This window comes from Xenopus laevis, chromosome 6L (assembly GCF_017654675.1).
Source record: "Xenopus laevis strain J_2021 chromosome 6L, Xenopus_laevis_v10.1, whole genome shotgun sequence".
NCBI classification, from domain to species: Eukaryota; Metazoa; Chordata; class Amphibia; order Anura; family Pipidae; genus Xenopus; species Xenopus laevis.
In genome coordinates this window covers 6016332-6031413 of record NC_054381.1, presented here as the reverse complement: position 1 = coordinate 6031413, position 15082 = coordinate 6016332, and the positions used below count along the sequence as shown (strand labels likewise).

General features: G+C 42.4%; 1 protein-coding gene across 4 annotated transcripts in view; it reads left to right on the top strand.

Moving 5' to 3' along the window:
- Window positions 1-15082, top strand: part of nbeal2.L (neurobeachin like 2 L homeolog) — an 87067-nt gene that overhangs the window by 55975 nt on the left and 16010 nt on the right. For all 4 annotated transcript variants that reach the window (XM_041565727.1, XM_041565728.1, XM_041565726.1 and 1 more), the window contains 21 exons: window positions 3039-3122; window positions 3553-3651; window positions 4241-4812; window positions 5068-5200; window positions 5598-5717; window positions 6117-6438; window positions 6988-7070; window positions 7729-7821; window positions 7927-8098; window positions 8193-8326; window positions 9095-9254; window positions 10139-10241; window positions 10328-10481; window positions 11504-11662; window positions 11801-11960; window positions 12242-12330; window positions 12448-13173; window positions 13285-13463; window positions 13548-13707; window positions 13957-14094; window positions 14627-14932. In XM_041565727.1, coding sequence (XP_041421661.1) covers window positions 3039-3122; window positions 3553-3651; window positions 4241-4812; window positions 5068-5200; window positions 5598-5717; window positions 6117-6438; window positions 6988-7070; window positions 7729-7821; window positions 7927-8098; window positions 8193-8326; window positions 9095-9254; window positions 10139-10241; window positions 10328-10481; window positions 11504-11662; window positions 11801-11960; window positions 12242-12330; window positions 12448-13173; window positions 13285-13463; window positions 13548-13707; window positions 13957-14094; window positions 14627-14932 — 4146 coding nt within the window. The remainder of the gene's footprint in view (window positions 1-3038; window positions 3123-3552; window positions 3652-4240; window positions 4813-5067; window positions 5201-5597; window positions 5718-6116; window positions 6439-6987; window positions 7071-7728; window positions 7822-7926; window positions 8099-8192; window positions 8327-9094; window positions 9255-10138; window positions 10242-10327; window positions 10482-11503; window positions 11663-11800; window positions 11961-12241; window positions 12331-12447; window positions 13174-13284; window positions 13464-13547; window positions 13708-13956; window positions 14095-14626; window positions 14933-15082) is intronic.

Here is a 15082-nt window from a genome sequence, read left to right as displayed (position 1 = left end):
ATATAGAGGGGGCAATTGGGGGTAAATAGATGGCACAATGATGGCATTATGGGATATATGGATGGCACAGGGTGATGGCAGTGGGGTATTTATAGGTGAAACAGAGTTATGGCATTATAGGAATATATAGATGACACAGTGATGTTAATGTGGATAAATAGGTGGTACAGTGTTATGGCATTATGGGTTCTATAGGGGTACAGTGGATTATTTAGTTAACAGAATGGACAGTACCATACAGTATGTGGGTGTATGTGGAATACATAGCCCCTTCCCCACGTGTAGTGTTACATAGGAGATGACAGCTCTTGGGCTTGTGGAGTTGCTACCAGTATCTTTAGCAAATTGATCTAAGAACTCTCTGCTTAGTTTCTGCCATCTGCACAAAATCCCTAATAAATATGCAGAGCAGGTGTCCCTTATCTGTCAGCAGCAACTGTGGAACCAAACAACTGGTGAGACTCAGGGAGAGGAGCAGAGCCATTATTCCTGCTAACAAGTACTTTATAGGCTGGGAGATGGCAGCACAGATAGGCAGAGCGGCTTCTGATAAACTAAACATGGTACTGGGCAACTCCTCTGTGCCGCCGGGATTAATGAGCTGCCAGCTAAAGAGCTGCAAAGTGATCCTCTCCAGCACTTGTACTCACCCTTCCCTCTCCTACAGACGGGTACACAAAGGAGAGAAAGTGTTACTATATTTACTCACTTTCGTTCTCTTTTATTAAACATACTTTGTGCTCAACCAAAGGAGTCACTGCTCAGTCCATAAACCCCCCAAGTGACTCCTCAAGGTCATCAATGTGTTCTCCATCGGGATATTAGAAGGGTTCTCTGACCATATATAAAGGCACAAGGCTGCAGGCAACAGGGAACTCTTGAGTATCACTCATGTATTATAAGGGATAATGTACCCCCTACTGTAAATGATAAGGATATTAGAAGTCACTGAGGGGTTGTTCTGTGACCATATAAAGGCACAAGGCTACAGGCTGAGTTATATAGGAAACTCTGAGTATCACTCATGTATTATAAGGGATAATGTACCCCCTACTGTAAATGATAAGGATATTAAGAAGTCACTGAGGGGTTGTTCTGTGACCATATAAAGGCACAGGCTGCAGGCCTGAGTTATACAGGGAACTCTGAGTATCACTCATGTATTATAAGGGATAATGTACCCCCTACTGTAAATGATAAGGATATTAGAAGTCACTGAGGGGTTGTTCTGTGACCATATAAAGGCACCAAGGCTGCAGGCTGAGTTATACAGGGAACTCTGAGTATCACTCATGTATTATAAGGGATAATGTACCCCCTACTGTAAATGATAAGGATATTAGAAGTCACTGAGGGGTTGTTCTGTGACCATATAAAGGCACAAGGCTGCAGGCTGAGTTATACAGGGAACTCTGAGTATCACTCATGTATTATAAGGGATAATGTACCCCCTACTGTAAATGATAAGGATATTAGAAGTCACTGAGGGGTTGTTCTGTGACCATATAAAGACACAAGGCTGCAGGCTGAGTTATACAGGGAACTCTGAGTATCACTCATGTATTATAAGGGATAATGTACCCCCTACTGTAAATGATAAGGATATTAGAAGTCACTGAGGGGTTGTTCTGTGACCATATAAAGGCACAAGGCTGCAGGCTGAGTTATACAGGGAACTCTGAGTATCACTCATGTATTATAAGGGATAATGTACCCCCTACTGTAAATGATAAGGATATTAGAAGTCACTGAGGAGTAATGTGACCATATAAAGGCACAAGTTATACAGGGAGTACAGAGCAACTGTATAAATTGTATGTCTGTTCTAAAAATCTCCATGGGATTTTTTTATATTTAAAATGGGAAAACCTGTTCTTGACAACACAGTCTACAGTAAGAATTTGCATTGCTCTCATGTTTTTTTTTTCCAGCATGCGCTTACTGTTCACTTCTTGCAAGAACGTGTATTTATAGTTCTGCTTCTGTTCCCATCTATATTTCCCAGCATTAAGAGCAAGCGAATGGTGCAGGAATTGCAGTCAAGCAAAGGAAACAATGGTTATGTTTTCTTCCCATCATTACAAGTTGAAATGAAACGTTACAGCATTTACAGACTAATATAAAATAACACAGTGCACTTTAGTTTCATGACGAGTAGAAGAAGCTACCTACCCACTTGTATTTACAGTATCAGTGTTACATATTGGTGATGATGATGATGAACTCAATGCTATGCTGATAATGTAACTTACATAGAGGGCAAGGATCCCTATAGACTTGCTTTCCGTTCCTTGCTGGACAGTGATTGAACATTGTGCAGTACAGTATAAGCAGGATAGTATACTCCATGCTATATAGATAGAAGCAGCAAACAGTTAAATATTTCATAACAGAACATATTCTATCCGCAAACTCTCTCTCTCTGGAACAGTCAAGTGACTGAGACTTGCTTCTGCTGTATAGACAAATAGAAAAGGGACAAAGAAACTTCACTTTACTTCGCTCTCTCAAGGGTGGAAATGCCCCCCACCCCCCTAAATTTGGTTTACAAATGCCCCTTTTTATTTGGAACGATCTGTAACACTCGGAAGATGTTTCTGTACAAACCGCCTGGGCTTTGTGTGAATTAGTGCTGGGGTTTAAATGGTGGTGGGGCTTTACGTTGGTGGCATGTTCTGCGCTCTGGTTGGTGGTAATTGGTGGAAGGACCCTAGAGCAAAGCTTCTCAGTTACTCTACTCAGGTTCCCATAACGGTGCTGGTTAATTTGGGCTTGATTCTATAAGCTACAGAATTCAGAGGACCCTGGTTAGCAGTGTCACTTATCCACTACTTACCCATGGAACATTTGGGCAGTAGAAGAGTATTCCCACCTTGTGAGTCTCCTACTCTTCAGTTATGTTTACTCAAGCCCAATCAATTCAGACAGAAATATTCTTAAATACTGCACCGTTCTGGGTAGCTGTGGCTTGTTTTGGAGGAGCTCTGATCTAGAACCTTGAGACTTTTCAGTTCAATGCACTCTTACCTTTCGTTCAGGTTCATGATAGCGACTCAGACTCCATTACTGTAAATGCCATTGGTGTACTGACTTCCATCATGAGAAATTCCCCTGCAGCTAAGGTAAGTGTGGCCTAATCTTTATTTCCCAGGGTCTGGTACAAGATGGAGAGGTGTCCATGGCCCAGAGGATTTGGCTTGTCTTTGTGGCAAGGACTCTTTCAAAGGATTTACAAAAGTGATGAACTGTATTACCTACTTGTACCTCCTTTCAGCATTAAGTGCAATAAATAGAACAGCTTAAAAAATGGCAAGATAACAGTTTAAAGAATTGCCATGCCATGCGACTAGGGTTGCCACCTTTTCTGGAAAAAAATACCGGCCTTCCAGTATTCTTGTCGTTTTTTCCTATTAATAACATTGGGATCAGCTATCATTTTTACCGGCCAGGTGGCAACCCTATGGCAACCAAGTCGTATTTCAGCTTAGAACTTCATATATGCCATACTAAGTCTTTTATCACCAATGCACATACTGTGTTTCCTCCCATCAGGAAGTGTTCAAAGAGCGGATTGGTTATTCCCATCTCTATGAGGTTCTGAAAAGCCGAAGCCAGCCCACCAAGCCCCTTCTTCAGGAGTTACTTAACATGGTGAGTAGACTTTATGCCTTGTATTACTGTATTATTTCTGCATACGGTTGCCTCTGGAACCTTGCAGGAATATTGAATTGTGGTGCACACAAAGACTTTCTGTGAAAACATATTCTGACCCACTCACTTCTCTGCACAAAGTCATTTTTAAAAAGTGCACACAAAAGATAATTTTTGTGTATTCAGCTCCTCTCCATGGAGTGTTGCCCCTCTCCTTGGGAATTTTGGGAGCTAGCCTCCTTTCCATGGTAAGCTTAGAACCCAGCCTTAGAATCCAGCTCCTTCTTCTCAGTGAGAGGATTGTGGGAATCATTGTTTGACTTGACCTTGGTGGTGCAGTTTTTCCTGTATAACTGATTATTTTTTATACTTTTCTGGTTTGTTTTATTTGACTGTTCTACTTTCCCAGAATACGACTGTATACGTATATGTTGTGTAAAGCTACATTCTTCTTGGCTCAGCCAGTATTATATTTATTTATATTTACTTGTACTTTATAGTGTTATTGATACTTGTGCAAATCTTTGTGTTATGAAAGGGATTCAGGAGCGCAATCTTTTCTCACTCGAGTTTAATTTGTTCCCTCCAGGCTGTGGAAACTGATCATAACTCTTGCTCTGTGCACTGCATCCAAAATGAGCAGCCACTGTTAATCCTGGTCCAGTGGATCCCTGAGCTGGCGCCCCGTGACCTCCAGATACTGGTTTCTGAATGGCTGAAAAGTACCTGTGACTCCTCTCTTCAAAACCGCATGATTTGTGTGCAGGCAGGAATGGTTGGTCAGATCCTCTTGGCTCTCCAACATGAGACAGAACTAGATGGCAAGTGCGTAGAAAACCTTATCCATCTTCTACAAGTACTGGGACGCCTCTCCATCCGACCCACTGAACTCAGGGACCTGGTCAAGCTCCTTAGGACTGAGGGTAACGGCTGCCACCGCTATGCAACTCAGGTCATCCGGGCTCTCTCAGCAATGGCCAGGAAGGATGGTCCAGAGCGAGCCCTGCAGTATTTTGATCTAACGCCTAGTATGTCAGGCATTATGGTGCCAACCATGCAGAAGTGGCCAGGAACTGGCTTTGCCTTTCATGCCTGGGTGTGCCTGAATGAGGTTGAAACAGACGAGTTACTGGCTGGAAGAAAGCGCAAACAGTTGTATAGGTAATAAGGAGCTGCCATATTGTTTCCATAATACAGTACCATATGAGGCTATAGCTTACTGTGTTTACAGAACATCCCTTCTCTGTATATTTGTACTTATACTTGCGTACTGAGTTACAGAATTGTTTGTGTTAGGCAGTACAGTAAACATTATCTCTAATTTTTACTTTTAAGGCTTTTATATATAAATTCTCTCGGCAGCCCCCATTAAGCTTGGACCACAGCATAGTTATTATTGCCCTTGTCTGGCTTTAGTTTTTTTGCAGCCAGCGGGACTGGTTTTGAGGCTTTCTTTACCACAGACGGGATGCTGGTGGTGGCTGTTTGCACCAAGAAGGAATACATGACTGTGGCACTGCCAGAATTCCAGTTCAATGACTCTATGTGGGTGAGTATGGTGGGCAGCAGGTCTAAGGCTAGGGACACAATAATGTGGATCTTGGCCTACAGAGAAACGCAGGCTGAGAATCTGCTCTCCCGTTGATCTTCTTCCGCTGCCTATAGCCGATATCTGCCTGCACCCGAATGGAGACCATGCTTCTGGGTGCAGGCACATCAACCACAACAGCAGTGGCGATGCAGATTCTTGGTCTGCGTTCTTCTCCATAGGCCGAAATCCTCCTAGTGTGGCCCAAGTCTAAGTGTATAGTGTTGATGCAATATGTTAGGGGTTTAAAGGAAACCAGGTGCACTGCATAGCAGTTAATCTGCATTATGTTATATTACCCAGCTGGCTGTTTTGGGTCAGTTAATAAAACTAACATGCTTTGCTTGTGGTTGACCAGCACTGCCTGGATATTGTACACGTCGCAGGGCGCCGTCCTTTTGGCCAGAATATGGTGTATATTTATACAGACGGACAGCTGAGGGAGATGGCCCAGCTGCGTTTCCCTTCCCTAAATGAGGTAAGTGCACATTGGGGGTTATTAATAATCTCACACTTCTCATATGTGGCTGTGAGGTTGTGTAACACCTTGAATGAACCAAGAAATGCATTCAGCCCAGTGTTTAAATACTGCCAGATACAGGACAGGAGCCGCTGAGGTTATTCTGTGACTTATGCTTAGGTTGCACCTATTAGAGTATTATAATATTCATAAGCCTTGAGCAAGTAGCCAATCACAGCATTGGATTGGCTATATAACGAAATCAGAGCATTAGAATGTTATTATCAGAACCAACTCCAACAGGAACCTCAACAAAGAATGTGAAGGTTTGTATTAACTGTATGGATAGGTTCTGGGGGTTCTCTTCCACAAGACAAAATTAACCCTCCCTCCATCATGTTTCCTTCATATTCCCAGTCTTTTACTTCTTGCTGCATCGGATCTGCTGGAAATCGCACTACCACCACCATAATCACCTCTCCGAATCACGCTCCAGACCTCACATTTGCCTCCCACTCGGCCCTTAGCCGATCTCAATCCTTCCCTGCCTCGGCTCCGGTGCATGGCTGGGGTCAGGGCTCTGCACAGAACTCCCGAGAGGGTCAGGTCTCTGTCATAGTGGCAGGGACTCAGGACACAGAATGGGGGAGACCTACATCACTGGAAGGTCACCTGGGCACTGTGGCCATTTTTCATGAGACCCTGCAAGTGAATCATGTGAAGGCCCTTTATCAGGCAGGTAAGTGCCCAATTATGAAGTCTGGTGTCGCTAGGCCTCCCTATTTATTGGCTTTACAGTCGTTTACAAGCTTTTGTTCAACAGCCAGTTAGTGTATGTAATATAGTAAATTAGGTTGAAAAAGACACACGTCCATCAAGTTCAACCATAAGTCTATATATAACCTGCCTAACTGCCAGTTGATCCAGAGGAAGGCAAAAACCCATCTGAAGCCTCTCCAATTTGCCTCAGAGGGGGGAAAAATTCCTTCCTGACTCCAAGATACAATGGGACCAGTCCCAAACTTGTACTATGAGCTATCTCCCATATCCCTGTATTCCCTCACTTACTAAACACCATCCAACCCCTTCTTATACCTATCTAATGTATCAGTCATAATGTTCCATATTCTGAGGCTTTGGCCCTACCCTGCCTCTTTCATTGTAAAACTGGAGAGTTATGGCTCACTACACACTCAGACTTAATCTGACTGCAGTATAAATGAGTAAAGTTATCTAGAGAGGTAAATAAAGACCACATATCATAACAAGTCTGTTTATATTTTTCTAGGACCAAATTATGTGACTCCATTCAAGCCAGAAAGTGAATTCTCTGATCTAGGCCCCAAACTTCTGCTTTTCTACACACCTCAGGTATGTGATTGTGGCAGTGTTTTTATATGTCATATGTCACATACTGGCTTTGGCTCATACCAGACATGAGAGATGTTCAATTCAAAAGTTATTGCCAATCTATTCCAAAAGTGTTAGTGGCTCAGCTTGCAGTTTTAACCTTGCCTAAGTTTCCTTAGTCTCCCTGACAATCTGGCCAAAAGCTTTTCCCTTCCCATAGCCCTCTTGTGTTAACCAAACAAGAAGCCAGGAGAAAATGTGGCCTAGAAGCCAAGTTGGCACGGTCTGATATCATTGGTGTATGGCACAAACCTTGCAAGCATAGGTATTCCCCTGTACTAAGCACAATTCAGCAGGAACAGCCCCCTAAGTTTGCTCATAGTCTGTACAGAGAGATCCCATAAAACTATGGCAGCATAGGTATTCCCTGTACTAAGCACAATTCAGCAGGAACAGTCCCTAAGTTTGCTCATAGTCTGTACAGAGAGATCCCATAAAACTATGGCAGTATAGATATTCCCCTGTACTAAGCACAATTCAGCAGGAACAGCCCCTCTTAGCCTGTAAAGAGAGATATTATAAAACGATGGCAGCATAGGTATTCTATAGATATTATTATAAATAAGTAGAGACTAACAGTACAAATATTTAATTGCAGTATTTTGCTTCATTGTCATAGGCATCTAAAAACAACATCTGCCTGGATTTGTCTCCGAGTCGCTTGTTTGATGGGAGGCTGACAGGACACCGGGTTGTGACGTGGGACATTAAGGTATTTGCAGGTTGTTACTGATGGAATTTGTGCTGATGCCAAAGTAGAACAGATGCTTGCTTCTTGTATCCTCCACAGTAATTTCTCTTGTCTGTTCCCCTGCAGGATGTAGTGAATTGTGTGGGAGGAATGGGAGCCTTCCTTCCTCTTCTGAACCAGGTGGCCTCCCAGACCAGTGAGGCTTCAGAGACTCAAGAGACACATGACCTTGTGGGTCCTGAACTCACCTCCTCCAGGAACGCCCAGGGAATGCAGCTTCCTCTTGGGAAATCATCAGGTACGTTCCTCTTAGAAAAAAAAATGCTCTTCCACTTAAGTCCTGCTTCCCTCTGGTACCTTGTCTGAACCTGCCCCGTTCTCTTTACCCATAGAGAGCAGACTGGAGCGGAACGGAGTTGCAGCTTTTCTTCTGATGGTTAAAAACTTCATCCAACACCACCCAGTCAACCAGGAGAGCCTGTTGCAGTGCCATGGGCCAACTATCATAGGTGCCCTGATGCAGAAGGTGAGTGGGAAAGCACTGTGGGGTTGTTTGTGTCCATGTTGTCCCTTCTTCACATCCCTTATCTCCCAGGAGTGAGTGGTTCTTCTGTGTATGTCTTTGTGTGTGGGTCTCTGTTCCCTGCTATTCTTTGCACGACATGCACAGTGTGTATGTACAGAAGGAAACCATCCACGTACCACATGGTGACAGACTGTGTGTGAGCAGATCCTGCAATTCTCAAGCTGTTTGCATTCAGATAATATGTAGCAGAGTGTAAATATAAAAATAGCCACATTTATCCCAATGGAGAGAAAGTACTAGTACAGAGCCTTCCATTGCTGCTCCATTGCCCGCCTGTAAAGGACACTACACTATGTCCTAATCTTGCATTGCATTCAAAGTGGATCACTCTATCCTTGGGCTGAAATAATCCCAAATTTGCTCATTATATTATACACTTCAAGGGGCACCGACGAGGGAATTACACAATGCCCTCCAGCCTCATGCATGTGACAGAGATGTACCAAGAGCCATAACTCATTCACCTTGCATTGTTTCTAGTGAGTCCCCAAGATGCTCTGGGTTAGGTGTCCACATGAAGGAGAGACCTGGTGGTGCCAGAGTTGTGCCCATCTTGTTATTACCTGACTGGCACAAACCCTGTCCCTCAGCGCTCAAATAAAGCATTTTAGTGTAATAATCTAGTAACGTGTAGCTCTGATGAAAGTTTGGGGAACGCATCTTGCCATTGTACATGCTGCAAACACCCTGTTCTTCTATTCTATACAGGTCTCTCCTCTTACAATGGACATGAACGTTCTTATGGCCTCTCAGATGCTGATGGACCAGGTTTTCTCAGATGGTCAAAGTCTTCTGCTCCACCACCTCTATCAGCACCTGCTGTTTGATTTCCGTATCTGGAGCAACAGTGACTTTGCTGTTAGGCTGGGTAAGAGTGCTGCTTGAGTTAAAGGAGAACTAAAGCCTAACTAAATAAGTAGCTAGATATGTTATACATTATGTTTTGTGCTTCTGTACCAGTCCAAGGCCGTCACATCCCTTTAGCAGTAAAGATCTGTGTCTCCAAAGATGCCCCAGTAGCTCCCCATCTTCTTTTCTGCTGATTCACTGCACATGCTCTGTGCTGCTGTCACTTACTGAGCTTAGGGAGCCACTCACAATATACAGTACACATAGAATAGAAATGTCACAATATAAGGCTGATTAGTAATTAATACACATAATTACTACATGGCAGCACAGAAACCAGTGCAATTAGCATCAGAATTGAATAATCAGCAAACCTGTAGCATCAGCTTATATTACAGCCAGGGAAGCTCATTTTCTGCTGGATAATTAGTGATGAGCCCTAAGCTTAGCTTCTCAACAGCCAATCAGAGCCCACTGAGCATGTGAGTGTCACAGACACTTTCCAAGATGGTGACCCCATGTGACAAGTTTGAAATCCTGGATCATTGCTGCTATTGACAAGCTCAAACTTTAGCCTCGTGCAATAAATTCAGTATATGACATATGGCATTTTTATTCTGGAGTGTCACATTTTAAGAACTTACACCACTCATTCTTCCATCATGGACAGTTTAGAGTCAGGCTACCACATATTGGTTGGCGCAGACAATCCAATAGAAATCTGTTTAGGATTGGACAGATTACGATTAGACATATAAGTAAATATGTTCAACTGATTTAGGGTCATCGGGTGCAAGGTTTACCCCTGTAAGTCTAGTCATTTGTTCTCCTGCTGAAGGATCTCTGCATTTTACCATTGGGTTGGTAATGTAGTCATAAAAATATATTTTCTGTCTGCAATAGGCCACATTCAGTATCTCTCCAACATCATGAAGGATCATAAGCAGCGTGTGAGGAAGAAATATGGCGTACAGTACATTCTGGATTCAGTCCGAAAGCATTATGGGTAGGTGTTTCCTTCCAGAATCCAGAAAAGAATAATTGTTCTTTAAAAGAATTGTTAAAAAAGAATATTTTGTGTCCTTCCAACAGGACACAGAAGGAAGACCCAATCACTGTAGATAATGTAAAGACGGTTCAGATGTCGTTATTCGCTCTGACCAAAGATTTCCTCTCTAAGAACCTGAGCCCAGAGGATCTGCACAGTGTCCTCAACTACATCGCAGCTGTGAATGATGAGGAGCAGGTACTACTAAATCTCAATATTGATGGGATTAACAACTACTGTGGCCCCTGTAGAGCTCGTTGTCACTATTAAACATATTAGAACAAAGCTCTAAGTAGTATATTTAATAGCTGTGTAAAAAGAAATTCGGCAAAAAAAATGGTGTAAAAAGCTGTAAATAAATGGCGAATTAATCAGGGTGTGCTTTATTTTACACCATGCAAATGCCAGATTTCCAGCCGTTCTATTACAAATTACTTCACTCTAAGAAAAAAAAAAATTAACTCAATTTTTTACACGGCAATGTGTGGTGTATTAAGCCGCAGTTTATTACACTACATAATAAATATGCCGCTAACGTGCAGATTTATCAAGGGTCGAATAGTAAATTTGAATTTCGAGTGTCAAAATTAACACATTTGAATTTTAATCCCCCTGTTCGAATGTAAATTTGACTGTGAGATTTATCGCATCTCGACCATGGAAACAGTCCTAGTTTGGATATTCGCTACCTAAAACCTGCCGAGTTCATGTACAAGTCAATGGCAGAGGTCCGCTGAGCCATGTGGAGATGTTAATAGCCTTCCTGACATTGGAGTTATTATTCAGGTGAAAAACTCGATTCGTATGCATCTAATTTGATTCAAAGTTTTGCGTCAGAACCATTCGATCGAATATTAGACAATCAAATTTTTTTTAACCTCCCTGTCGAATTGTGAGTATATTTATATTAAAAAAATTCACATGAATTCGAAATTCGACCTTTGATAAATGGGCCTCCAAGTGTTAGGGCAAGAAGCTAACTGTAACTGTCGAAAAAGGATTCTAGCTGTCAGTTAATTGTTATAAAATCTGATTGGTGGCTAGAAGTTTCAAGACTAGGTTAAAGGTTGCCGGTGGTTAAGCATAACTTTGAATTGTGGAATAAATTCTACAGTTATTGACTCTTTTCATTACCATTGTTAGCCAAAAAACAAAAAAGACCACGATTTTTGTAGATATTCCCATCATCGTACATTGTTGCTTTCTTGCTTTGCCCTAAGGTCAGCGGGATGCTGGAGGTCCTTCACAACCTCTTAAAAGCAAACGTCAGCAATGACCTGCTCTACACCTTCCTTTTGGAGCCGTGGAATGTAAATATTTTCTATGCACTTCTAATCCAGAAGAGCTACTCCGACCAAGTGAGGGAAAGGGTGTTCAAGGTGAGAGGATTCCCAACAATGTTAAATTAAGATTACCACGTCATGTGAACTGAAACTCCAGGTAGAAGGACAGCACTGGCTCCATCTAATGTAAAGGAATGTTTAATGGTGACCCGATTTCCATTCTGAACCGTGTAGATTCTGTACAAGCTGCTGAAATACGAGAAGGTCAATGAGCGGCTCAAGCATCGGCTGAAGCTGAGAGAAATCGGCTACCAAGGTTTTATCACTTACCTGAGTGAGGTGCCAGTGTCAATGCTACTTATCCGCTGCCTGTCTGAGCAGGTGTTAGGATCAGGTAAAAACCTTGACTTTTTCCTTATGGGGCATTGACTGGCAATACAATTGGGTACATTTCTTTTATTGGAGGCTTGTGTGTGCGTTAGGGTCTATCTCAGGGACACTGCTACAACTTCTGCATACTGTGTTTTATAAAAGAAAGAATCTCCACAAGAGCACCCCCTGAGAACTTCCAGAACGGGAGAGTGTGCTTTTTATAATTTTATAATCCATTGATGTATTGTCTGTTCCTGCTGGTTGAATGGTGCCAGTTCTTATTGTTCTGCTTTCCTCGTTCAGATGTGTCTCCCAATTACAAAGACCTGCTGTCCGTGGTTTATTTGTCTCACAGGGCAGAACTTCCGGTGAAACTTGATGTCTGTAGAAAGGTGGGTGCTAACTTGAGCATGAGAATAAAAGCTATTCTTTGAATCACTGTGTTATTGTTTATTGTATTTGTTAACCATTTATTTAGCAAGTTCATTATTGCTCTCTTCCTTTTCCAGCTTTTCCACTTGATTTATTCTCAACAAGACATAGTGCGACATCTGGCCAAACAGACCGGCTGGCAGGACATACTTACCAAACTCTACATTAAGGAGTCGTACGAGTCTAGGCCAAGAAGTTTGAGCAGCCCAATGTACTATGGTGCTTTGACTCTAAAGAGCATGGGCAGCAGTAAAGAAGAAAAGTCTGAGTCCTACAAGGAAGGCTTAAACAGTCACCATGGAGCTGCAGAAAATCGGGATGTGGACTCTGTGTTCCCAGTCAGCTTTGAGGCTTCAGACCAGGATTTCTCTGAAGGCTTTTCTGACCTTTCATTGTCACCAGCTCCTAAACAAAAACCTTTTCTCGCCTACAACTTCAAGTCATTTGACTCTTTAGATCAAACCAGCTACTCCTCTTCCAATATCATCGATATGCCTTGTTCAGAAGAAGCCAACTGCACTGATTGCCATTTATTTGAAAATGCCTACCAACCACTTTCTCCCTTTTCCTTGTCCCCTTTTGAAGTCCGCCTAGATTTGGCAAGTGCCAGCTCAGCTGCAACCATTGAAAGTGGGAATCTCACTCCCGTCAGCCAGTCAGGGACCCCTTCTCCTTTGGAGACCTTCAAACCCTTTCCTGGAATGAGGGTTCGTAAGAGTTCAAGTTTGTCAAATGTTCTGGATGAGAGTAGTTACCAAGAAACCTTACCTAGTGACACAGCTTCCAATACCAGCAACCCACAGGTAGGATTACAGTCTAAATACACAGCATAATTGCATTAATTGTCCTTTCACTAATTTTAGCTGGTTTTTATTGGACATGTGTGTTTTTGACTAATACGTGTTTTATCCTAGCAAACACCGGAGGAGGAGCTATGTAATCTGTTGACCAACATCATCTTCTCTGTGACCTGGAGGGGGGTAGAAGGTCAGGATGACTTGGCGTGGAAGGAACGTGGTCAGGTGTTTTCTGTACTAACCAAACTGGGCTCAGCTTGTGAGTTGGTACGACCCCCAGATGAAATAAAAAGAAGGTCAGAATGTGTTTCTTTTCTTAAGGGGGTGGTTCTATCTTTTGATTGACTTATTGTAGACTTCTTGATTTTTCTGTTGTTTAGCCTTCTAGAGATGATGCTGGAATCTGCTTTCACTGACATTAAAGAATCCACACAGGCTGCATTGCCCAGTCGTATCCAACATGTATTGAAGCTGCTACGACTTTTGCAGGATTTTCTCTTTTCTGAAGGTCAAAGCAATGAGCTCCTCTGGAGTGAGAAGGTGCAGCCATTATGGTTTTCTATATTGTTCCTGTGTGTTTGTGCTTAATATGAGGGCAATTTCAGTCTACCGGTCCATCATTATATCCATTATTAATGCACTCCATCAAACGGTTTCCCCTTTTGCCCAGCACAGTATAAAGGAATTGTATACGTGTATATACAGGGATCTGAGGGACCACATGCATAGTTCATAATTTGTATAAAGTGTGATATGAAGTATCTAGAGTATGTTATTCTTACCTTACAGATCTTTGAAGGGGTCAGTAACTTGCTGGACAAGCTGGGTGTCTGGTATCATTTAGCCAATGGAACATCAGATCTGAAGGAGATGGCTCAGATTGGTCTACGAATCATTTTGGGGTTTATAAAGCTGGAGGACAGACAGGTAAGAGGTTCTGTTACAGGAAGATGAAAATCTAAAATTCAATAAAATTAAGTCTGAATAAATTACATTATTTATAAAAAGACTGAATATATGAGAAATTGGTGGCACTACCAATGGTTCTTCATTTATTCTTTATATCATTTGGTTTCACCCTAAAGGGAACCTCAATCTGGGCAACTGAATTCAATACTCTTGAACCAGTTACAAGATATCTTATTCTCACAGGATTGTTCCTTATGGACAGGTAACAAAGCTTTGTCCACAAGGAGATATTGATCAACCATGCAGATATGTATTGATAAATTTACTCTAATTTACCTGACCTATAGAGATCAATAAAATGGGAAGACCAATAATCTATGACAAAAACACCCGTACCTCTGTCTGGTTACGGGTAAGAGAGCAGCCCAAGCAGCACTATGCCTTAATAGTGCTTTAGTCAGTTTAGCCGTGATGCTACATAAAGGTAGTAATGAGGTGCACTGTTACTTATGGAAAGACCTTCCTAAACTGGATATCCTTTCTTCCTCAGATGCATTCATCAGCATACGTGAAACTGCACAATCTCCTGCAGACAGCTACCACCCCACAGAAGGAAGAAGCTTGTTTCTTGCTAGGGAATCTGGAGGCTCCACTCATGGACTCTCTGTATGCCAAGACCGAGAATGCCTCTTGGCTGGTGCCCATTATTCGTACTCTGATGGACCAGTGTTTCGAGTCCTTGGAGCTGCAGTACCACTTGCCTTCTCTTCCTCCAACCAATGGCAGTCCAAACTTCTATGATGATTTCCTGATATTCTGCTCCACCTTGGAGTGGAGGGCCTTTATAGACAAACATGTAAGAAAATCTAAGATGGATGATTCAGTCTAGTGTAGCTGTAAAATGTTTGAGATGTACAACAGTATCTGAAGAGCTACAGGCTGCACAGTACTTTAAATAAATAAGGCAAAGACAGCAGCTTAAAAAATTTGCCTTTGGGCAAAGCGG